The sequence below is a fragment of the Heterocephalus glaber genome, unplaced genomic scaffold (assembly GCF_053883595.1).
Source record: "Heterocephalus glaber isolate CG9 unplaced genomic scaffold, H.glaber_assembly_v1.0 deba00001429, whole genome shotgun sequence".
In the NCBI taxonomy this organism is placed as follows: Eukaryota; Metazoa; Chordata; class Mammalia; order Rodentia; family Bathyergidae; genus Heterocephalus; species Heterocephalus glaber.
Genome location: NW_028258294.1, coordinates 33,962,571 through 33,987,919, shown reverse-complemented (window position 1 = coordinate 33,987,919; position 25,349 = coordinate 33,962,571). Strand labels below are relative to the sequence as shown.

The window sequence follows — 25,349 nt, the reverse complement described above, 5'->3', positions numbered from 1 at the left end:
CCACCTATGACTGTGGGGGTGCAGGATGAAGGTGGAGCTGCCACTTATAGATCTGGGTGAGGGAGGCTACTGTCACCTATTCAGGGGGTGAAGTTGGTTAGGGGCTGTCACTTACTGATGACAGCCATAATGATGATGACCATCAAGCTCAGCAGTGCTGCGATGATGGGGATCCCCACCTTTTTGAAGGTCTCCATTGGGGTGCGGGGCTTGTGCAAGCGGGTGGCACCTGTAGGAGGTGTGAGGCAGAGGGGAAAGAGCATGTGGTCAGCACTTGGAGCTTCCCTGGCCTGTGGAAGGATTGCCCTACAGACTAGGCCACTTCAGTTCCTTTCCCCTCCCCAAGTTTACCCATCTCTCACGCACTTTGTAAATGAGCCTGCAGCCCACGCTGCCCTCCTGTCTTTCCCTAGCCAGTGATGGTGAACTTTTTAAAGACCAAGTGCCCAAATTGCAACCCAAAACACATTTATTTATCACGAAGTGCCAACACTGCAATTAAACCTGAATACTGAGGTTTTAGTTTAGAAAAAACAACTCATATATTAACATCTTTTGTCATAAAAGAAAAGCACAATAACACACATGTCATAGGTTTGTCGCCACTGCCCTAGCCTGTCCTAGGATGTGTCACCCTTTTCAATCTGCTCCGAGCCTGCCCTGGGACAGGCCCAAGGCCTGCATGAATATGAGTGTAAATTCATTGTGCTATCATTCATCCTTTTCCCGACATATTTTAAAATATCTTTTTATTTTTGACACATAGTAATTATACATATTTATGAGCTATAGTGTGATATTTCCATACATGTATACAATGTATGATGATTGGATCAGGCTAATTGATGTATCTATTATCTCAGACATTTGTCATTTCTTTGTGTTGGAAACATTCAAAAACTCTTTTGAGAGTTTTCATTGTTAAACATACTTTCCCGGGCCAGGGATTTAGCTCAGTGGTTCCACCGCCTGCCTTGCAAGCGCAAGGACCCGAGTTTGATTCCCGGTACCAAAAAAACCAAAACAAACAAACAAAAAAACATACTTTCCCTACTGTGCTACAGAACATTAGATGCATTCTTCCTATACCTGATTTATCTTTTGATTAAACTATAAGCTCCAGGAGGGTAGAGCCCTCCAGCACAGTGAGAGCTGAGAGTAGAGGCTTAATAAATACTTGTGGATGGCTAGAACCAGATGGTCTCCATCTCCAAGTCAGTCAACAAACAATAAGTTCCTGCATTGTCCCTGTCTCTGTGTGTGTGTGTGTGTGCATGCACATGTGTGCATGTGTATATGTTGGTGGTACTAGGGATTGAAATCAAAGTCTTTGCCCTGCACTACATTCACAACCTTCTTTGTATTTTTTATTTTGAGATGGGGTCTTGCTAATTTGCCCAGGCTGGGTTTGAACATGGCATCCTCCTGTCTCAGGATCCCAGAGTGCTGAGATTATAGGCACATACTACCACACCTGGCTGTTCTTGTCTTTAAGAAAATTACAGTCTGGAGAAGGGACAAACAGGGACATGGATGGAAGTGTGAAAGATAGCATGTGTTATCCTAGAGACACCATTGAAGGTAGGTTGTGGATGGCTTCTTGAGCAGGAAGGACTTAAATGTAGGTAGCAATGGGGGATGGAGTTGCTGGACCAGGCCCAGAATGGCATGGAATAGAACTGCGAATGCCTTGGTGACCTAGAATCTGAGGTGGATCAAAGCACGTTAGGAAGCAGGAAAACTGAGTCAGTTTGTGAAGACCCTTGAAAGCCATGCTAAAGATGGCTTCAGATTTTATTCTCAAGACAGTGAGGAGCCATGAAAAGTTTTTCAGCAGTAGAGAAAAATGATCAAATTAATGTTTAGGAGGAGGAATCACTCATCAGGGAGGAGGTGGACTGAAACAAAAGAGTCTGGGATTAGGGAGATGAGGTAGGAGCCCATTGCTGCCTAAAACAGGTAATAATTATATGTGCTCCTCACAAAGCTGTTCTAGGAAGTGGGACGTGGGAATGGGTGTGAAAAGTTAGGTTCTCAGTAAGTAGCAGAGGTGGGTTCTTTCCATTACCCTCTCCTTGCAGGCAGATAAGCTGGGAGGGTGCTGTGTGGACCTCTCCTCCAAGAAGAGCTGGGCAGGAAGTGCAGTAGTCAGAGAGACCTAAGCAAGCAATAGGCTAGTTGTCTGACATATTGTATATTTTACATGTTTTGTATGTTTCCTGTCTTCTCCCCTCCTCTCCCAGAAATGAAGACCCCTGAAGACAGGACTGTGTCTCGTTTGTGCATTACTGAGTCCCCTGTGCCTAAAACAGCACCTGTCCTGCAGGAGACACTCACCGAGTGTTTGTCAAATGAATGCTCTAAGCGCATCTCTTCCATCTGCCTTCAGATCTCATTTTATTCAGCTTTGAATGATTGCTAGTCATCTGTCTGGCTCTATCCTTTTCCTCTGCTCTTCAAAAGCAAAGAATGGCATCCTGGCAGGATCCGGTGTCCAGTAAATGCTGATATTAATGAATCTATTATAAGGGAAACCTGAAACTTCATGTTTTCCTAAAAGAGAGTTTTAACTTCAGACACAGGGGCCAGGTGCTGGGGATGTGGACTGGAAATGGTATTGCCTGTAAACTGCTAGGGCCTGGCCCAAAGTAGGTTATCAATAATGTTAGTGCATACTTTAACGTTTCAGCAACCAGTCTTCACAACTGTCCTCTCTCCTGCAGATGTGGTGACGTTTTGTTCTTTCATGCATGCATGACTTACTTATTGAGCACCTATCTCTGGGGACACTTTTTAGGTTTGTTATCTTGGAGACCAAATGACCTGCTGGGGGCCGTGAGTCCCTGTGTCCAGGATCCAAGACCTCTGCCTCCCAGATGTTCTCAGGGTCGTCCTGCTTTCCCCAGCAGGAAGGGAAGGGGCTTCATACCTCGTTTAAATTCATGAACCCACTGAGCTATGAATAGCCTCCCTGCCTGCCACTGATCCTTCCTCCAGCCTGTCTGCCCACTGCTGCTGGACAGAACTTTCCAAAATATGTTTTTTTTCCCCCTGTCTCCCTGTGGCTTCCACATCTGGGCTTCACTCTTCCCTGTGCTTTCAAAGTCAGTGTGACTTGTCCTCACTCTCTTGGCTGAATGAACTTCTATAGTTGGTCCTCACAAGCCCCCAGGCCTGCGCTGGCTGGTTTGCTTCTTGGTCCAGAATAACCCTATTAATACTCACCTCTGAGTCTGAAGAGCTTGGGCTCTTCCCTTCTCCCCTGAGACCTCATCAATCACTTCTGCCTGCTGACAATTGACTCATCCTGTAATGCCTGGCACATGGTGCCATTCCTGACCACTTGACAAGCTCAAATTGTTCACTTCCTTCACACCAGGCATTTGTAGCAGATTCAGCTCATTTTCTGGTTTGGTGGTTCTCAGGCTTACTCACTGGGTGGAGCCCTAGGGGGCCTGGTGTTCTTTGGGGTCACCATGGTCTACTGATCTATTAAATTCTCAAGTATAAACAAGCCATCATTTTTACTTGCTGAAGATTCCATCATTTGTGCTTATTATTAACTGGTGAACCTGAACTGAGAAGTAAACTGTCAAAGTAAGCAGAATGAGCCATTTTCTTATTGATCTGTCCATATGAATTTGGGCTTTGTTTGTTTTGCTGATCCAGTAAGCTATGTCAAGAGTAGGTATCAGTGGTTTAAAAAAATGTAACAGGAGGAAAAGAAACTGAAATTTGGGAACATTCTATTTACTAGTTTATTTTTGTATAATAAAACAGGCAAATACTGCCATTTTCTTTCCTCAGTGAAGACATCATTGATCAGCTTGTTTCCTGGCAGCATGGATGGCCTGTGAACTCCATGAGGACTGATTGTCTTACTGCTGTGGCCGAGCATCAGTCCAGGCCCTGGCACAACTATGGAACTGGGGAAGCTTTGCTCTTGAAGTTTTAGGTTTGTTAATCCTGTTTCCCTAGAGACTAGTCCTCCTACTTCTAGAATGAATCCTGAAACTTACAATTACTTAGTATTTGTTGAATGATGGATGGATGGAGGCTCGATGTCACCTATACCATTTGTCATGTGGTGGAGGTTGTGAGGGCCTGGTGAGAATAGCTCAGTATCTACTTGGTAACTGAAAACTCAGAGGCTGAGGGAGACAAAGAAAAGCTGGATTGAGCTTACCGAGGTTGTTCAGGGGATGGTCACTGCTGGGATCCTGTAATTGAAGGAAAAACAGTGAGTTGAATGAGGAAACCTCTAAGACTGGGGGTAGCAGCCTACAGGAGACCTTTGGTTCTTGTATGTATTCCCTTTACCCTGCTAAATCTAAGTTGGGGATCTCTGTGAGATCTATATAATTGGTTCAAGATAAAAAATTCAGTCATGTACCTATTTGACCTGGTTTGACTAGTTTAGTAATTGTAGCAATTCCTTAGCAATTATTGAAACAACTAGTTGCCACTTGTATGTATTGCTGAATTTCTCAAGATAATTCTGCATTATCTGTTTTTGTCAATAATTTGCCTAGTTTCACAGATAGTATATTTCTATAAAAACTTGAACAGATACTTTACAAAAGGGGTTACCCAAGTGGCTAATAAGTACCAAAAGATGCTCAATATCATTACATGTGAGGCAAATGCAAATTTAAACTACAATGAAATATCTCTACATAGACATCAGATTAGCTAAAATTTAAAAAGCTGACAATATTAGGTGTTGATGAGGATGTGGAGCAAGTGGAAATTTCATACAGTGTTTGTGGGAATGTAAATTCATACAAATACTTTGGAAAATGGTTTGGTTAAATCTACTAATGCAAAATATACAACTAGTGTATGATTTATTGACACAACAATTCTGATTCAGGATCTAGTCAAGAGAAGTGAATGAATACATCTAGCAAAAAACTTATACGTGACTGTTCATAGTAGCTTTAATAATAATAATAATAGCTAAACATCAGAAAAAACTCCAATGTCAATACCAGCAGAGTAGATAAATAAACTGTAGTCTATTCATATAATTTATAGAATTACAGCAATCGGTAAAAGTAAATGCATTGTAAATGCAATGACCTAGATGAAACTCACAGATGTGGTAATGAAGGAAAGAAACAAGGCACAAAAGTATATACCGTATGATTCTATTTGCATGAGGTTTAAGAGGTGGTTAGTTTAAAAGGTCAGGATAATGGTTACAACTGGGGAAGGAGGGGTGATTATTGGAAGGAGCACAATAGAGCCTTCTGGAATGTTGAGAAGCTTCTAGATCTTGTTCTGGGTCTTGGCTACATGTGTTTATATGTGTAAAACCTCGTAGAGAGGTTTACTTTTGGTTTGAGTGTTTTACTTAATGTATGTTGTACCAGATGAAATGAACAAAAATAAGAACTATCAGAATACATAATGGCATTTCTGAGAGTGTGGTCTTAGGTTATCATCAACACATACACAACACAAACACAAGGACAGGCACTTCTTGCACTTGCTCATATTACTTTACATGTGAACTTAGCACATGCACAAAGGCTCATATCTAAAGTACACATGTCTCTTTTATTGCTGGGCAAAGGTCAAAGGGTGACACCCAAGTTCCTGGCCTCTGAGCCCTTGCCTTTCCTTCTCCTGCCTCCCAGAAGCCTTCCTGCTTCTTCTTCCCTTTCCCAGTTTGACTGAGGGTGTGGAATCCCTGGGCTCTGTTGAGGTCTAAGTGTCCACCCAGGGACTTTCCTGATCCTGTGTGCAGAGGTCATGGTACCCCCAGGGTGCTGTACATTTCCGTGTCCACTCTGTGCAGGAGGTCATGGCTGGCTGATGTAGTATCCATCCAGGTGCTGTAGTCTGCAGAGGCTGAATTGGAATACAAGCTCTGCATATTACTAACTGTGTATTTTGGGCAAGATCCTCAACCTCTTTGGGCCTCAAGTTTACCCTTGGTAAGGTGGGGGAAAAGAACACTGACTTCGAAGGGCTACCTTGAGGGCAAAATGAGCCACCTGAGGGGAAGTGCCAGGCTTCCTTCCTGCTGCCCTTGACCCTCTATGCTTCCATGGCATTCATTACGTCTTTATCACATTCCTTCTCTTGTCAGCTAGTCACTGTTTCTCTCTCTCTCCCTCTCTCCCTCCCTCTTTGGTGATTTCCTTTTGTTAAATTAAAAATTTAAATTGACAAAAATTGTATTGATTACTTTTTCTTATTGTCTTTGTATCCTTTATGTTCAGCATCAGGCTTGTTCCTAGTAAAGACTCAATTAATGACTTGAATGGAACCAACGTCTGGGCTCTACACGGTATCTCTCCTCTCTGTCAGCACTGGGGCTGGATAGAGGGGACAATTTTCAGGATGAAGATGAGGACTGATTGGGTAAGTGTGCCTTGCTGTGGCTATAGATTCAGGTAACAATAATACCAATAGCAATTCACACACAATTGGCATGTAATAGTTTACAAAATCTTTTCATCTAACTCAGTCAATTCAAAGGTGAAAAGGATTGACACAAAGTGTCTGATAACCAGGATGAGTAGCATTACATAATCACCAAACTAAACAGAGGTTTGTGGAGGGTCCATATTGTACCAGGTGTTGCTTCATGAGCTATGGAATCTATGGCAAATAGTCCTTCAGCAGGACCAGAGAGGAGCCCAAAGGACAGAGCAAGGGCTGCATCCCTAGGAGGAGGGGCAAGTCTGGGGAGGACAGGGTGTACACAGGTAGCTAGAAAAGACCAGAGCCTGGTAGGAGCTATCAGAGAGCAAAGTGAGGTGAGAGAGACAGTGCCTGGGTGGAGATTTAGAATGGGAGGTCTGGGGAAGGAGTTAGGGGGGCTAGGGAGCATCTCCTAGGGAGGTGACATCTGAGCTGGGACTTTAACGGCAGGAAGAACCAACAGCAGGAACAAGCTTGGGGCATTGGAGAAACCGCATAAAGATTGGCATGGCTAGAGTGAGGTGAGGACAGGAGAGGGAGAGGATGGTGTCAGAGAGACTCCACGGGTGTCTGGAAATAAAGGCAATGGGCCTTGCCAGTGCCCTGGGGTTTTGGTTAAGCAAGTAAGAGTGTTTGCCGAGATGTGGGAGGCCAGCAGAAGGGCTTGCAGGATATTAAGAGCATCCATTTAGTGCTCTTCCCCATCATTTCATCCTTTTTCATCCACTCTGCCTGTGTGTGCGTGCCTGCATTGGTTGAAGAATATAGAGCAGATCTCATTTGTTTATTATTCATTCAATAAACATTGACTATACCCTCTGATGGGTGAGGATTTGTGATAGAGGCTGAGACTCAGGGGAAAGGCTTAGTCTGCACCTTGCCTGGCCTTAGCTCCTTATCCTGAACTGAACTGAAGCAACCCCGTGCTCACTGTGGCTAATGTTCCCAACTGCTGTCTACTGAGTAGTGGTTGTAGAAAACAATTCATCCCCATTTGGAAACAAAAGTGAGAAAGAAAAAAGATGAACCAAATAAAAACTCTCACCTGAAATTGCAGTTAATCAATGCATCCCTGATATTCTCTACAATGTCCCACATATAATAAGTATTGAGCAAATATTTATTGAATGAAAAAACTAATGAGCTTGATGCCATGGTGTGCACTTGTAATCCCAGCTATTGGAAGGCTGAGGCAGGAGGGTTGTGAGTTGAGGTCAGTCTTGATAACACAAAAAAAACTCGTCTCTAAAACAGACAGAAAGAAAAAGAAAGGAGGAAGAAACAGAGAGAGTGAAAAAAGACAAATTGGTAAGTCTCAGTTTTAGGACTGAGTCTGAGGCCAGTCTTTCAGAAGCTGACTGTGATATACAGTATTCACAATGAAATGTTAGGCTGCAGTCAAAAGAAATGAACTATAGCAACATAAAATAAGATGGGTGGCATTACATTAACAATAAAAGAAGGCCCCAGCAGATTACATACAGTCCAGAAGCATTTTTCAGAAGAGCAAGAGAGCAATGAACATGGGGTATGGAGTGATGCCAACCTTGGCAAAGTGTAGCTGGCACAGTAGCTGATCTATAAGAGATGTACAGTCACTAGTAGCTGAATTAATAAGTGAAAGAGACCTGCCCACCTACCTCACTGGGGGATGGATGTGCATGTGAGAGAGGAAGAGGGATCCCGTGATTAGATGAAGGTCATTATTTAAGTCCTAGGATTTGTTGGAATTTATAGAGACTACATTGTTAAACCCACTAACTAGCTAGTGAGTCACAAGTGGACCCTGCATGGACCAAGAGTGAAAAATACCCTGAATTAAAGATCGTGGTTTATCCAATGGTCTACACCCAGGGTTCAAAGAGAAAATTAGAAGCCAATGGTGGGCTATGCTGAGTGGTTCGAGGAAATCAAACTCTAGTCCTCACACTGATTTGCCCTGACTATGACACAGCCTCAGTTCTTTCATTTAGTGGATCATTCCTTGGCTTTCCTTTCTTTCTTTTTGTTTTTTTCCCAGTACCAGGGATCGACCTCAGGACCTTGCGCTTGTGAGGCAGATGAGGTGGGTGCTACTGAGCTAAATCCCTGGCCCTTCTTAGCTTTTCTTTCTTTTTTTTTTGGTGCCGGGGATAGAACTCAGTGGCAAAACCACTGAGCTAAATCCCCAGCCCACTTCTTGGCTTTTCTTGAAGCTTATGGATGAACATCACTGACACAGAGAGATCATAGAGGATTCCTGGGAAAAGGAGTTGCTGCAGGTCATGGGTATCAGGGCTAATGGCCGGGGTGGTAGGTGCATTTTAGGCCTGTGAGTAGCATTTGGGGACCATCAATGTCAGTGATCTTCCTGACCAGATAGAAACAGGAACTTATGGCCAGATCCATCCCCTCGCAGCCAAGAATAAATTCTGAGCTGAGGGAAAGAGAGAACGGGGCTGAGACAGGTCAATACCACATGAGAGTCAGAGGCCCAATCACCAGGCAACTCCAGTGGAGGCCAGACAGAAGTGTCTTGGGCTGATGCTGATAGAGGGAAGAGGGAAGTTGAGAAGCCAGCAAAGACCAACTGTGCTTCCTTCTGCTTTGCTAGAAACATCTTATTTTATCCCCAACTTGAACCTGGCCCCTGGCCACGACTGCTGCGGCCCAGCCCCAGTCTAGTCCAGCCCCAGTGAGGGCATCGGTATTTTCCTTTCTGTCTGGGCTGCTGCTGGGCTGGGCCTGTCTGCTTTGCTGATTCAGTCTGCTGCAGAGCCCTGACTCATGGATTTAGTCTAGCCAGTGTCCTCCTGCTATGTGGAGGACAGTGGAAGGGCAGGAATGCCCAGGCCTCCAAGGACACCTGAGGGCCCAAGCTGGAGAAGGTGGGTGGTGAGGTAGAGGTGGAACTGGGTGGGGAGTTCATGGCTGAAAAACACCTGCCTTTTTCTGATTAGCTCAGAGACTCTCCCTCCTTCCCTCTTTCCTTCTTTTCCTCCCTCCCTTCCTTCCTTCTTCCTCCTTCCTTCTCAGCTGGTATTGGCAGCAGAAAGACATTAATCCAGGACCCAGATGTGGAGGTAGAACAATTAACTACTGCTATTAAATATGGCCATATAGCTTACAATATCCTTCTTTCATAAATGATATCCTAGTTAATTCTTGGGATGACCTTGAGAAATTATTCCCATTTACAGAAGAGGAAACCAAGGCTCATATACATTAAGTAGCTGCTATGGTACACAGCAAGTAACAGATCCAGCTCTTGGGGTCAGGCTTCTGAACCCAGGGGACTGTTATTTTCATTTACTTGAAGTTTCAGAAAGCCATCAGGTGAGTATCAGTAGCTGGTGCTGGGTCCTTTTGAGTTTCTTTTTCCCCACAATGGAGTCCACAGCTAGGCAGCTGGGAGGACCTTTATTGGCGTTAGCGTCCCTTCTTCCCTCTTCCATTAGGTTTGTACCTTTCTTATCTACTTGACCTCCTCCCCTCCCCTTCCCCATCATATTTTCAGGTCTTGGAGCTCAGGAGCTCCTCTAAGTGGCCTCACCCACTCTGACCCCCAACCTGTATCCCACCCCAAACCTACTTCCCCCAGTAGTGTCCTCTTTGCTAGCTCGGGTAAGAGGCAGTCCGATGCCTTTGCCAGCCTGAAAATGGCAAGTGGACCTCTCAAAGTCCTGGTTCCCTTCCAGCTCAGAGATGATGAACCCAGACACCAGGAAGCAAGTACCTGTTTTTAAGGGAGTAGGGGTTCAGTGTGTTACACAGGAGCCACAAAGAACCAGCCTGGGGTGTATGAGTTCTCATCTCACCTTTTGACTTGTTGTATAGCCTTGGTTACACCTCTCAACCTCTCTGAACCTCAGGTCCCTGTCAGGTAACTGGGAACCATCTTTCAGAGATGGTGGAGCAGATAAAAGAGTTAATACTCACAATGAAACAGGCAAGTGTTCCACCAGGCTAATAATGAGCTGAAGAAGAGGTGACAGCTCAAGGAGGCCAAGGGAACAGGGAGCCAGGGTAGCTCCTTTGTCTGCCCTCTTTGCCAAGTAGCCTGTCCCTGGGCCTTGTTCCTCTCCCCAGTGCTGACTCTGCATTTCCTTGCTCTGTGAAGAAGTCAGTGGGGGCAGAGCTGAAATAGGGTGTGGACGAAGCGGGGAAAACTAGGGGTGCATAAAAGAGAGCTTTCTAGCACTGCTGTGGTCTTGGCAGCTTGCAGCTCCCTTGGGGGCCAAGCTCTGGCTTTCCATGACCTCAGAAGGAAAACCAAGAGCCAGAGATGCTGGTGTTGCTAGGTGATGAGATAAATAGGTCCTTTGAGGCTCTGGCAGGTGGCAGCTAGGTTGCTGAGATCAGTGGCAAAGCAGTGGAGGAAGCCCAGGGGAGTGGGTGGGGAACGTTCTCTGGGTGAGCCAAGAGACTCAAAGTCTACTCACAGTCAGCTTGAAGTGGAGTTTGGCCACAGGTGGCTCTGGTGCTCAGGGGCTCCTCTAGGTGGCCTCACACTCTGAGACCCCCGACCTGCATCCCATCTCAACTTCACTGCCCCCCAAAAGTGTCCTCTCCACCAGCATCAGTGATAGGCAGTCTGATGCCTTTGCCAGGCTGCAAGCAGGATCCTATCTCTTGGGTGCCTCAGCCATGACAGGTAAGGTGATGTGTAGGAGGACATGGAAGGCTGCATGATCATGGGGCAGGGAAGGGGGCTGCATTTCCTAGGACTGGCCTGGCTGTGACACAGCAGTGCAGAGTGGCATGGAAGGTTCTCAGAGGTGACAACCATGCTGGCTTCCAAGGAGTCTCTGACCTGTGACCCTGTCTGGAGGTAGGTCCCCAGCCCTGGCTCCACACCAGGAGATTCAGGAAGCATTATTGCAAACTCTGCCTTGGCTTTAAGCATCCTTGCACCCTTGCTTGGCTGTTACATCAGAAACCATTTTGCCTTGTTCTAAGCTACATAGGTACTGACCAGGCACCTCAGCCCCCATCACAGGGTATAATAGCTCCAGGGCAGGGCCTGGAGCAGATGGGTGGTATCAGGTGGCCTGCCATTTTCCTGCTGCCAGCCTGCTGTTCAGCTCTATCATTTAAGAATCAGCCTTTGTGTTTGGGCATAACTTTTAACTCTAGGCAGGTCCCTGGGAGATGGTAGAGCGATAATTGTTCTTGTTTCACAAGTGGAGAAACAGGCTCCAGTGTTATCTTTCTCCCCTCCAGTCAAATGGCAGGACAATGAGGAGGGCAGGAGTGAGGCATCACTACAGGCCGGGTGGGTGGATCTGGACTGCAGACAGCCTAGGCTCCCTGTTAGGGGTCCTTCCTTCCTGGTGCTGAGCTGCTAAGCAGCTCCTACAATGCCTTTGAGATCCTTCTCTTGGTCCTAGGGGAAGCAGTCCATTCTCTCCACCCTTCTGAGTTCCCCATTGTTCTTCTTCGTTCAGCTTTTCCTCTGCCCTGGATGGTGGCTGCATCTGAGCCCCCTTTGCCTTCCCATCAGGGTCTGCATACCTGAGGCTAATGCCCGGCCAGTGGTAGAAAGGGACTCAAGAGAGCCAGAAGGGGTCAGATAGCACTATTTGGGAAGTGCTGATGGAGCTTAAAGATGAGCGGAGTTCCCTAAAAACTGCAGCTTACCTGAGCCAGGGAGCTACTATCCGAGGTGCAGCTTGAGGTTTATAAAATAATTCCACAGAGTTTATGCCATCTTTGCTTGTCTTGCATTATCCCTTAAGCTTTAAAATGGTGGGAAGGGAAGAGGGGAGAGAAGAGGAGGTTTGGCGGTGGAGGGTCTGGCTTCTATATTGCCCTGGTGAGCAACCTGGGGCAGAGTGTTTAACATTTCTCAGATTCAGTTTCCCTCTGCAATGTGGATGTGATAAATCTGACCTCATGAGATGAAGGTAATGAACAGTGATTGCATAAGTTGCTCCACCTGCTAGGTACAGTGTGCCTTTTCAAGCCCACTGGAATCCCATCGGGCCCTCTCCTGATCTTACAGGCTTCTTTCTGTATGTTCCTCCTTGCTTAGTCTTTGTGGTTTGATGGATTTCAGTTGCTCTGATCAGAAGGGGGTCATCCCCTGTGTCTTCTCCTCTTGAGCAGACACACTGAACTGAATCCAACTGTCTTTCTCAGTCATGTTGTCAGTCTTTTCTAAGTTTGTAAATTTTTCTGAGTCTCAGTTTATTCATCTGTAAAATAGGGAGAATACAATCTACTTCAAAAGGTCAATGGTGGAGGTTAAATAAGAGCCTGCATCTGATACTCTCAGATCAGGGCTTGAAACAGAGGTTAGTAAGTGGACAGGTCCCATCTGCTCCAATTACCCTGGAGGCTGGGGAGCAGAACTCCACTCAGTGTTGAGGAGGGCCAGCACTGGGGTTCCATATGAAGGCAGGAGTGGGCTGGATGCTCCAATGACAATCACCTGGATTGGCTGCTGTGGCCAATCTGCTGGCAAAGGTCTCAGGTACTCTAGATTGCTCTCCTGGGAACTCTGAACTCATGATCCTAGAAATAGTGCTTCAGAGGTGCTTCTGGGACTTCTCTGTATTATTGCTTTGAGGTTGCATAACCTGAAGTTCCTTTCCCATTTTCCTGCCCACTCATGTAACTCCGAGAACGCTTCATGGAGTTTTTCCTCACTGGAAGGCCACTTGCTAAGATGTTTTCAGGTATTTGACAGTGGATAGAGCACAGGCCCTGGAATCCACCCAGCGGAATGCCACCCGGGTCTGAGTCCTGCTGCTGTTGCTCACTGGCCTTAGGCCTTAGGCGAGTTACTAATCACTGAGAGCCTTGCCTTCATATAAGAGATTGACTTTTACTGTCTTCTTCCTAATGAGTACCAAGTAGCACATTGCTTGGTACAGAATAGGAGTGCAGTAACTATTAACTGTAAGGATAATAATAATACTTAATTCATTGAATGAGGCACTGTCGGGGTGGCCTGGAGACACAGCAGTGGATAAGAGGCAACAATCTTGTGTCCATGGAGCAGATATTATATAATTGCTCTTAATAATTAATTACAATATTATAATAGAACCTGGTAAGTGCTTGACATAGTACTCAAACATTATTCATTATTAATGGGAAAGAATTTTGCAGAGAGCCTGGCATGTATGTGACAGGGGCTGAAAGGATGGTAGCTATTGTGGTGGTTTTGTAGGCCAAGGGGCCTGACAGCAGGAGGGCAAACTGTGGACTAAGTGTGGCTCAGGAGAGTGGTCAGGACATTTAGGGGACCTGGGAGTGACGTCATGTGACCTGTGTGAAGACTCTCTAAGAGAAAGCAAAGGATGCAAGTCAGAAAAGCAAAGACCAACAGAAGGGCAAGGGCAAACATAGTCCTTTAAACCATCACAAGGGGGGAGGGAGGCAGGAAAGGATTCTGAGGATGAATAGGGGAATAACAGGAGATCCTTTCTTGAGGCCAGGGAAAGATTGTCAAGCAATCAGAGCTTCCTAGGAAAAGCAGGTGTGTGTGTAGAAGCTGTATTGTGCAGGACATTTCGGCAATAGACAGAGCAGGCCTAGGTCTGGTCTCTAGCATCCTTGGGCTTTGGATGAAGCACCCCCCATCCCCTCAGTGCTGGGAGGTGGAGGCGTGCAGGGGTAGGTGGGGCCATAGTCTTCTGATCCCTGTGCCTCCATATGGGGGTCTGCATGAGATTTCAGTGGGCCTAGAGGCCAGAACACACTGGGGACAACCACTGAGCTATGAGATGTCTAAACTTCTTCCTCAGTGTGTATGATTTGAGAGCTTGCCGTTAGCCTGGAACATCTGTCTCCTCTGGCAGATAAAACTAGCTTGCTTCACTCAAAAGTTTATCTCTCTAAATCAGTTTTCTATCCTTAATGACTTCATGGCAATTTACATGTTTTTGCTGAGCAGCCCTGGGTATGAAACTTTGCTGTGATTTTCTTGAAAATCTAAGTTTAATTATACCCACAGTTTTCCTATTGTCTGTGTGTTTCCTTTCTTCTCCATGATCTTTGGTAATTAGTGAGGGATGGAGTCTCCTTATGGAAACTACCTTGTTTTCCCTCTACCCTGGCAAGTACATCAGCTTCACTCCATGCACAATTTGCTGCAAGATTTATCAGTTTCGAGACATGGAAAAGGGATACCTTGGCTCTGCAGTTGCTCAGGCAACTTCAGGTGTGGTCTTCTGAGTTCACATCTTGGACATGAATAAGGGAACTCCAGAGTTTGGAGCCCCAGCTGTGACTCTTCTAGGCTGAGTGGACCTTTTCGAGTCACTTAACTTCTTTGTGCCTCCAGTGTCTTAGGGAGTTGGTGTCTTTCTTACTCAAAGGGAGACTCTGGATGTGAAAGTGCTTCTCAAACCACACAATGCTATCCTGTTGCATCAGGCTGAAGGTGAGGCAGGGCTGCTGTTGTGATTATTCTCTGGAAGACCACTAATAGCTCCTCCTCCTCAGGAGAGGTCCTCCCAGCAGCCTCTCTGGGGATTGGAGATGTGATTGTGGGTAATGCCCCCAGTGTCAGGGCAGCAATGGGATGAAGGTGGAGTGGCTGACCTCAGCTACATTTGCACCTTTCTTGTTGATATCCATTAGTGAACGAGTGCTCTGCTCTGCCTGGGTTGTGGGAAGCTGTTTCACCTGTCCATGCTCCATCTGTGAAGCATCAAAACTGAGACTGATTTTGCATATTCATCTCTGAATCTTAGTGTCTTGCCAGTACCTACTCTATGGTGATTGCTCAGGGATCCCTGATGAATGAATGAACGAACAAGTGCTAGCATATGATGAAAAACATTGAGATTGCAAAACACTCCTGATGATCAGCTCAGCCCTACCAGTGGGCAAAGCCCAGTCAGCCAGATGTGCTGGGTACCTGTGACAGAAGATAACGCTGCCACCCTGGCACAGGGGCTGTCTCAGTCTCTCACTCTCTTCCTCTAGTGCTCCTTTCAGCTGCTGTGTATGGAAGTTTCTGGTTGGATGCGGTTACAGTAGGAAGCTGGGTGCAAGGGGTAGGGGAGGGGTGTTGCAGCTTTGAGCCTTGTTTACCAACTTCTCTGCTGCGGTCATGATGCTTAGTCAGAATGGCAGGCTTGGCGGTGGAGCTGAGCACGTCACAGGGGGATTGGCACAGTGGCTCTGCTCGAGGCTCTTCTTTCCTGTCTCTGGGGTTTTGAGGCAGGCTTAGGCCTGTTCCTCTTTCACCCTCAGCCCCTGATTCTTGGGATGAAAACAGTTTGGTCACACCTCTGATAGGGTTGGGCATACTTTTTGATTGGACTTGGTGAACCTTGCTTTCAGTGTCACATAGATCAGGAGCTAATGCAAGAGGATTCAGTCTCGAATCATTCATCATTCATTCATTCATTCATTCACTCACACAGTTACCAAGTGCCTCATCTTTGCTAGGCCTGTGCTATGTTTGGAGCTAAAAGACATAGACCTGTCCCCAAGAAGCTCACAGTCTTCTGGCAAAAGATGTATCCAATGAGGCATTTTAGGTTTGGGAAACTCATGGCTTGGGGAATCCCTGGGAACTTGAAGTGTTTAATTAGGGCTGAGGTTTTCATTTGAGCAAGGCTGAAGGCTATAGGTAGAAGAGGTGCCTGAGAAATCTAATTTTCAGGTCTGGAAGCATTTGACTCCTGCCATCCTAGACTTGTTCTGGGACTTTGGGAAGCTTGTCCCAAGGCCTGTTTATGGTGTGTTTTTCTCATTTCTCCCCTGTAAGTCCTCTTCTCATCTCCCACACGCAGCACCCCCACCAGTTCATTCAATCTCAGCCCTCTCTAACGCCTAAAGCCTAGGTCCTCCACTCCCTATCTTGTATCTAGCACACATCTCCGTTGCTGGTCAGACCTGTATTGTACGATGAATGAGTGTCTGTCCCTCCCTACCTGCCACCCCTCTCGCCTTCACATCCCTGGAGAGCGGGACCTAGGTGGGGTTTCTCTCACTCCTGTGTGCATCTCGAGTGCCTGGCACAAACAGGCATGCCACCCTTTTGTGCAGTGAGTGAACAGAGTTGGGCTTCTGCTGTCCTGCCTGGTGGGGAGATGGCCTCAGCCAAATTCTGGGGGTGGTGCAGCATGGTAGCTGCTGAGCTCCAGGGCACAGTGGGGACCCTGAACTTGGGCTTGAGAAAGGGCTTTGTGTGATCACCACAGGGGGACCAGCCCTCAGCCTGTGGCCTCTGTTCCCTGGGTGCTTTGTTCCACATAGCAGGCTGGCCCTTGTCCTCACACTGCCACTCTGTCTTGTGATCCCTCCCTGCCTTCTCTGACTGGAGAGAGCTGGCTCATCCTTCATGATACAGTGCAAAGATTTTTCTCTTGTGGGAAAACTTCCTCAGCTTCCTCAGCTGCCTTTTCAGTGCTGGAGGCCCCTTGTGGTTGCCTCTGGATTCTATTTGTCACACTCTGTTTTGAGCACCTCTAGGGCAGAATCTAGACCAGTCATGGTGAACTTTTTAGAGCTTTCAATAACAAACAGCCCTCTGTGGCACGCATGCCATAGGTTTGCCACCAATGACCTAGACTCTTCCTCCCCCATCAAGAGCTGGCCAATGGCAGGGGCTGATTATATAAATAGTAGCTGGGGGCTGGAGCTTTTTGGGGGTAACAATGACATCAGGTCCCGGCAGTCAGGTGGAAAGAGGAGAGCAGGCAGGGAGAGAAGTTTCCTTTCCTCTCTCCCTAGGGCCTTTCCATTGCCCCATTCTCGGTTTGCCACTCAGAGCCCAGGATGGCGCCACCAGGCCTGTGGGCTCCTGGGCTCTCTGCCTCCATCTGAAGGGGACCCTCCCAGGCCCCCACTGCCAGCAGCCTGGCTCACTGACTTGCCACATTCCTTAAACCCCAGACTAACCTAAGCAAATCCCTGGTTTACACCAGCCAGCAAGGAAAGGAAGAGGCAGTGGAGAGGTCTCCTCCGGGGTAGCTGGAAGGTGAGGTTTGACATATTAACACCCTTCTTTTTTACTTTGGTGTTAACACTCTTCTGAGCCTTGTGGAATGTTTGGGCCCTCCTACATAGTAATGCATTAAGGCCAGGATGCCTAGTCATGGGTACCTGTTTTCTCTCCAGGCATCAGCTACCAAGTCAATATGAAAGGTTACCTTCCCCTTAGGACTAGACCTGGGCCCTGGCCTCTGCTCTGGACCCATTCACAGCTCCAGCTCTCCCTGGGCATACCCAGTGAGTGAATAGGTTCAAGAATGATTGTTAAGAGGTAGAGTAGCTCCAGGCAGGACTCAGACTCTGTGCCAGGGAGGGGCCTGCAGGTAAGGGAGAAGGTAGGGAGGGGAGGGGCAGGCAGACTGATGCTGGCCCTGAGTTACCCCATCCTCTCCCCAGGGCTGGGAGCCATGAGTATACCGGGCTCATTAGTGGGAACGCACAGGGTTATTAGACACGGTGCATTAGTGGCTAGCTCAGGGCCAGAAGCTCCCTCAATCTTCTTCCTGAGACTGTAAAGGCTGCTGCTTTGCCTTTGGGGCCCCAGGCCTGACCCCTCCACTGTAGTGTGCCCTCATGCCTTCCCTCTCTCATACAGCAATGCCCAACCCCATCCCTGTGTGACAAAAGGTTAGATGTGACACTCAGCTGTTATTTCCTGGAGTGGATTCCTCTATAGTCACAAAGTCTTTCATTTGTACAGTTTCCTGGTTTACCCAGATTTCACACATATTAGCCCACTCAGCATCTTCACTCACCCTGTGCGTGTGCCTGGGGACTGTCACGGATCACACAATGCTTTCATTTTACAGAGGGAGAAAATGAGTCTCAGAAAGATTGTAGTCTCAAGACAGCATAGCTGGCCTTGTTGTCTTTGATTCTATGGTTTTTGCTCCCATAATCTGTCCCAGAAACTGCTCTCTTGTCTGCTACTCCCTCAGAAGGGACATAGGTGTCCTCAGTGCCACCCAGTAACAGCTCCGACTGGCACTTCTCCCCCCCTCACCGTGAGCCCCAGAGGATAGCGCCTCTCTGTGCTCCTGGAATGTACAGCAAGCAGCTGATGCTTTGGTCCGGGATGTTCCAGCAGAAAGCAGGAAGCCCCTCTCTCTCTCTGCCCTTGCCAGAACTTTTTCCATCATAGGGTGATGGGAAGTGCTTGGGCAGAGGGTCAGAAGATGGTCATGTGAGGGCCCAGTGGTTCACATCCTTTGCCCCTGTACAGCTCCTTCCCTCCCCTCCCCTCTCCTCCCCTTGCTTCCCTTCCTTTTAGCTTTCAATGTGGGCATGTGCTGCAACTTGGCCAAGGAAGGAGGATGAAGACCTTCTGGTCTCACCTCAGACCCAGCTATTCTCTCTTCCCCTCCCTGGACCTCACTTGTCCTGCTTGAAAGGTAGAGTTGATTCTCTGTGCCTGAAACAGCGAAGATGGTCTAGGTACTCAGAGGAGGAGGACGGAGAGAGGAGAGCAACAAAAATGATCTATTAGAAGATCTCCACAAATACCCTAGGTCATTTTGGAATCTCTGCACTGTTTTCTTTAAAAAGAAGAGGAATCATTTTCCCTAGTGAGTAACAAACATGGAAGCAGCTCTGCCCTTGAAACAATGACTCCAACCTCTAGCCAACAGACCAGGCCTGTGCAGACGGACAGGCAGGATTTTCGGGGGAGTCATCAGAAGGGACAGCCCTGGCTTCTGCGGCCAGGTTCTTTGGTGGGTGATGGAGGGAGAGAGGAGGCCAGACATGTAAGGGGCTGGGTGTGCTGGTAGTTACTGAATTCAAGACAATGGCCCCTCAGCCTGCTTACAAGGCCCTTTATAGGGAGCATACCCTCCCCTAGCCTTCACAGCTGGGGTGCCCACACTCACCATGCTGGCTCTGTGGCCGTCCAGTTTTCCCACAACCTGGAGCTGAGATCGACAACCAAAGGCCGGAGGAGGAGGGCCTCCAGGGATGGCCCTGCTGGTCAGCTGGGCAGCACTGGCTGAAGGTCTAAGTTCGGGGCCAGCCTCGGTCCCTCATGGCCAGTATCCTCTCCCTTAGGCTAGCTGGCTGCTCTGCTATTCAGGAGTGATTTGGGGACTGTGGGGCTGGTCATTAAAACAGTCCTACAAGTGAAGTTGCCAAACTGGAATGATTATGGATCTTGTAACCTGATACCTATCTTAGGGGCAGGAACAACACCTTGGAGTCATTCACAAGCCCTTTGGCCTCCTTGGAACAGGTGACACACCTAAATTGTTACAAAAGCCTTCCTGCCTGAAGGGCTTCCGCCCAGCCGGCTTGACGGAAGACTCTCCTGGTTGCGTGACTTCTCATTGTATGGGTGCTTTTGTTTGGGGTTGCAGAAAGTTGGAGGAGTCTGGGGTTGGGGTGGCAGAATTTTCTGCTCCACAGAATGGGATTGTTGCCATGTGTGGAGTAACAGGATTGGAAAATTCACGGAAAAGGAGAGAGTTTCTTCCCTTAAGGGTACTCTACCCCTTTCCCCGGACTCCAGAAACCGGGCTGTACAGTACAGGACTAATATACAGTGTACTGGCCAGCGTCTCCTCCCAGGGCCTCACTTTGGTTGTTACAGTTTTGTTTTTTTTTTTTGGTAGCAGGGATTGAACTCGGGTCCTTGTGCTTGCGCTGCAGACGGCAAAACCACTGAGCTAAATCCCGGCCTGCTTGTTACAGTTTTTATACAGGCTTGCTCTGAGGTGGGCTGGAAGCCTCCTGATTACACAGGGCCTCAGCTCTTCCCCCAGGGCAGTGAGCATTACAGCTGCAAGTGTGGGGCAGTGCTGAGAGCCTGTGAGGTCAGAACAGATGACTTCAGGGAACAGGCTCAGGGAGGCCCCTCCCTTTTAAGGATGACTTCAGCAGTAGGGTAGGGAGAGGCCAGTGGGCTACTCTGGGCCAGGCTTTCCCTTACCTTACTTCCTCTAGGTGCCAGAATAATTATCTGGCCTACAGGTTCCCATTTACTCACTTGGTGCTCAGGTGAACCATGAAAGAGGTGGCTGCCTGGGCAGGATGGCTGCTGGGTGGGACTGGTTGGAAGGATGATTTCTCAGCTGTCCTCTCTCCAGCTCTGGCCCCAGACCCCTGTTGAGTCTGAGAAGGAAGCATGTGGGCAGGCTGGGCAGGCTGCTGGGATACCCAGGGAAAGGGGCTGCAAGGTTTGGGTAGAGAGGCTATGAGGGCAGAGAGCAGAGGTCAGCTTCTTCCAGGTGCCAGGTGTAAGCAGCCAGACCAGAACCCCGATTCGTTGCGAGGAAGCCTCAGCTCCCCCAGCCCTAACATGCACTGCCTCTCTCTAGTTTACTCATTCTGCTTCCTGTTTTTCTTCCTCTTTCTTTCCTTTGAATCCTCTTTTTCCAACAATTTTTCCTCTTCTACCTTTCTTCTGTTTCCAGCAGATGGTCAAGGTCAGGGGCAGAGTTACCATGAATCGCAAGCTTTAGAGCCCCTCACTTGCCTGGCTGTAGGGAAGGTCCCAGCAGAATGCTGTCATAGTTGTATGTTTTTGTAAAGTTTGCAGAAGTTTTTGGTATACCTTTTGTAGGAAGGCTCCTTAACATATATGTTTCAGATCTCACGCAGCCTGGATCACCCTTGGTAAGAGCATGGGTTCTGGTAGCCTGAAGTCCTGTGTCCTAATCTTAACTATTAATTATTTGTGTGACTGTGGACATTTTATTTAATCATTCTGAGCTCCATTTTTCTCATTTATAAAGAGAATAATAATAGTAATGACCTTTGTTATGAAAGTTAAATGAGCTAATTTGTGTGACCTGTTTGGCGCCTAAAAGAGGTTTTGTGAATGGAGCTGTTATTCTTATTTATTCTTCAAAATGTGTGTTTATTGAGCTCATTCTAGAGTTCACTTTTGTGCTAAGTGCTGAGGATTAGGCAAGAAAAGACACAGACCCTGGCTACACATGCCTTGTAGTCTACTGGAGGAGATAAGATGCATCGGTAAGTCATGCTAAGTTTTCATCTCTTACTGTCCTCTCCCTCTCTCCCTGCTTTCCTTCCTTCCTTTTGCCTTCATTTTTACCTTAGGACATTTTTACTTAGATATGCAATTTATAGGATTGTATATTAATTGCCAGCTGTTTCAGATTATGCCTTTGATATTTGTTTGTTTTTGAGACAGAATCTTGTTATGTTCCATAATGAGTTTGGATGGCCTCTAACTAGCTAAGTAGGCCAGGCTGGCCTTGAATTCATGATCCTCCTGCTCCAAGTTCCCAGAAGATTGGGATTACTGGTGTGTACCACCATGACCAGTTTGATATTAATATCAGAAGTCACCCACTTTCCCATCCATATATACCTGCCCATCCATCCATCTATCCATCCACCCCCCCCCCCATCCACCCAATAGGTATTTTCTATGGTGTTATCAGACAGTGTGGCTAGACACTGGTTGGAGAAAGTGAAAAAGCTCCTGCCTTCAGTCCTCCCTTGTACTGCTCTTCCCCTGTTAAACCAGGACCTTCTGGTGCAGCAAGCCTTCTAGGTCCTCCTGCTCAAGGCATGTCCAAAGCCTGTCACCTGGGAGCTTGTTAGAAATGCAGAATCTCGGCTCTCCAACAATCCACAATTGGGATCTGCATGACAAGATCTCCAGGCAAGGAGGCACATGCCCCTTACAGCTTGAGAACACTGCTCCAGGTCTCTTCCCATGCTCAGGAGCAGGTAGAGGCTGTCATTTTCTAGAGCTGAAATCAGAGTGGGAGATTAATATAGACAAACCTGTAGGGATCCTTCCAGCCAGCAGAACCTATGGTTCCTCTCTCTGAACCCAAGTACAGTAACTTGAGATCCAGTTCAGAGATAGGCATTTTGATTCCAGCTCTGTCCAAGGGATTAGAGAGACAGAGGTACAGGGGTTGGGCAGGAGCTAGCAGTACCAGGATCTCCCGTGCTAAGCAGCTCTGGAAAGCAGTGTACCGAACACAGTGGCCCTCCCATGGGGACAGCAAGAAGTACTCCACTCCCTGTGAAGGGGAGCATGTGTGGCTGTCAGGTCCCCAACTTTCAGGAGAGGATTTTCACTGCCTAGAGACTCTTCTCACAAAACGTATTTTGGGCCAGAGGCTGTCAAATGGAGCATCAAACGTGTGTAGCAAAGAAGAATGGGGGACACTGAGAGGGTTAAACCCTGACCCATTCCCAGTCACTTTGGTGGCTGGGCACTGACCTTCCTCTCGTGGCCCCTGCCAGGTGAGCAGAGTTCCCTTCCACATGTGCATAGCATAAGGCTTGGGATGGGGACAAGGGAGGTAGGTGTAAGCCCGGTGGAATGACGGCACATTCACTTCAAATACACTACAAACAGTAAACAGCAGCTCACATGTTCTGTGTACTCCCATGGGCCAGGCTCCTAGGCTGTGTAAAGATGTCACAGTGATTCAGTCTATCCTCCCAGCCACCTGGGATGTGGGTGCTGCGGTTACCTCTGTTTCTCAAAGGAGGAAATTGAGGCATAGACAAGGTTGGGATCTGGGTCTATGCAACCTAGGGTTCCCAGGCCTTTTTCCCACTGCATCAGCACAGATGGGCCCTGCATGAACGGTGGAGAGGGTCTGCGATGGCCTTGACAATCCTCCAGGGACCTCTGAGATTCCACCTGGAGCACCAGCCCCCTGTGTGGGCCTGCCTGAGTCCCAGGGGATGGTTTCCACCTTGCTGTGCAATTTGGTAGCAGTCTTGGTGAAAGACTTTTCATTAGCTCTCTTCCCCCAATTTAGGTGAGGAACAAATTTCAGATAATTTCTGAATGCAGCCCCCCCTCACCCCCTCCTGTACTGGGGAGTCAAACTCAGGACCTTTTGCTGGTGAGACAGGCATGGCCCCACTGAGCTAATCCGCGCCCCCTTCCCTCTGTCTCTGATGATGGTGCCTGCGATTGAACCTAGGGTCTCATGCGTGTCAGGCAATCACTACCACGCTGAGCTACTTTTTTTCCATTTGTCTCTCAAGAATATCCTTAATTTCACCCCTAGCAACCCCACGCATAAAAGACACAGGAAGGACAATTTTGCTGGGGTATTCTACTCTAATCACAACTGTGCTACGGATTTGAGATGATAAACAAATGATACTTTGATACTTTTTGGAAAAAAGAATGTGGCTAGAAAGTAAATAGTATAAACTTACTGTATTACATTTATTTTCTCATGACCCAATAACAAATAACATGGAATAACCCTCATATACAGCTTAAATCTAAACTATCACTGCTTTGCCACCTGCTAGCTGTCTCACGTTGGCCATGTTACTCAATATTTCTATGTCTCATTTTCCTCATCTGTAAAATGGAAACAATAACAGGACTGCTGTGATGATTAAAGTGCTTACAGTGGTATCTGGCACACAGTAAGTCACACACACAGACACACACACAGAGTTTTAGCTACTTGTTTGTTGCTGAGACACTACACTTGACACCCACAACTGTAAGGAGGAAAAGTTTATTTTGGCTCACAGTTTGTAGAGGTTTCAGTCCATAGTTGGCTGGCTCCAGGGCAGGGCAGCATGGCAGAGGAGAAACAGCTCATGGCATGGCAGCAGACGCAGAAAGGATCAAGAGATGAGAGAGGAAGATAGGCTCTGCCAGGCCATGTCCCCAGGGACCCACTTCCTCCACATTTAGCTATAATCTCATCAGTTGACTAATCCATTGATGGGTATCACACCCCCATGATCCAATCACCTCCACCAAACCCCACCTCTGAGTACATGAGGCTTTGGGGGACATCTAGATATAAATCATAACACGCACAATTGGTGAAGTAAAATGATTATTATTTCAGTTAAAGGTTAAATGAATCATTCTTGTCAAGATGGATTTTTAAGTTATTATATAGTAGTACTATATATTCCATATTGTCATTAATTCTCTGTTGCTTCATCAAAAGCTCATGCTTTTATTCAGGTTCTAAGTCCTCTGCCAGCTGTGTGGGCAGGGGCAGGACTCCTTCTTTGACTTTAGTTACCTGGATGGTTAACAGCTGGACATCCTACCCTAATGTGGGGTTGTGGGATATGACATATTCTCACTGGGATGAAGCTAGAGGGAGAACATGTGTTAGGCCATGACCCACTTACCAGAGCACTGGCAGGTAAGGAGCCAGCTTCCCTCAGACTCACGACTTGGGAACATCGAGAAGGTCCAGATGTGGTCCAGCCCCTGCTCTGAGTGCAACTGCAGTGTGTGGGGAGACAGCTGCAGTCCTTCTGGGTTTTCAGACCTGCTTGGAGCTATTCAGCCCAGTTCTGTGCCTGGTTCATTCAGCCCAGAGGTCCAGCCCCGAGCCCCAGAGAGGTAGTTTGCTTTTGCATCTCTCTGAGGATCAGTTTGCAATTCCATTTCTGTCTGAGCCTGGCTGGGTGCTAATAGGGGAGAGGATGTTCCAGACAGGGGTCTGACAAGACAACACACCAGATTCCCTCTGATCCTGCTGTTTTATGGTGCTTTTGGGAAGTACAGAATCGTGAAATGATTGAGTTTTGTCCTTCTGCAGAGGTACTTTGGCAACATTGGTGGATAAGATCAAGGCAGCTCCCAGTCTCACCCTAGAAGCTAATGAATCATTAGTGTGAGATGCCTCTTAGGAATATGCTCTGGAAATGGTACATTGGGAAAAAAGGCAGCAAGAATTTATTGTTATATGTGGCAATGCAGAGGGAGAAAGTGCTTCTGCTGGTGCAGAGAACTTGTGGGTCCCTGCGCAATGCATTACAGTAACAAATCACTTTTCCTCATTTGACTTCTGAATCAACCCTGTGTAGTCCATGAGAGAACTGAGGCCCAGAGAAGTTGAGTGACTTGTCCAGGGTTCCAAGCTGCCAAGTCATCCACCTGAAACTGACCCAGGCCAGAGCCCCTTCATTCAGTACTTTATTCTGCCCTTCATTGGCAATTCAGCATATGTCCTTCTGCTAGATTGTATATGCCTATGTGGGGTTGCATAGTG

The 25,349-nt window shown here is 47.4% G+C and overlaps 2 protein-coding genes across 7 annotated transcripts in view; one reads left to right on the top strand and one right to left on the bottom strand.

The window, feature by feature from the left end:
• Positions 1-19,512, bottom strand: part of Tmprss4 (transmembrane serine protease 4) — a 36,471-nt gene extending 16,959 nt beyond the window's left edge. For 2 of the 5 annotated variants that reach the window (XR_015451682.1, XM_087212441.1), the window contains exons 1-3: positions 19,242-19,512; positions 4,187-4,220; positions 116-229 (exon numbers count right to left, since the gene is read on the bottom strand). Coding sequence is in view for 3 of the 5 variants with exons in the window: in XM_087212441.1 (XP_087068567.1) it covers positions 116-229; positions 4,187-4,220; positions 19,242-19,244 (151 nt within the window). In the remaining 2 variants the exon portion in view is untranslated. The remainder of the gene's footprint in view (positions 1-115; positions 230-4,186; positions 4,221-19,241) is intronic. The other 3 variants (XM_087212439.1, XM_087212442.1, XM_087212440.1) reach the window with 3 other exon arrangements.
• Positions 9,831-25,349, top strand: part of Smim35 (small integral membrane protein 35) — a 119,884-nt gene continuing 104,365 nt past the window's right edge. Inside the window, exon 1 of one of the 2 annotated variants that reach the window (XM_087212445.1) lies at positions 9,831-11,068. In XM_087212445.1, coding sequence (XP_087068571.1) covers positions 11,062-11,068 — 7 coding nt within the window. In that variant the 5' untranslated portion in view covers positions 9,831-11,061. The remainder of the gene's footprint in view (positions 11,069-25,349) is intronic. The other variant, XM_087212444.1, reaches the window with a different exon arrangement.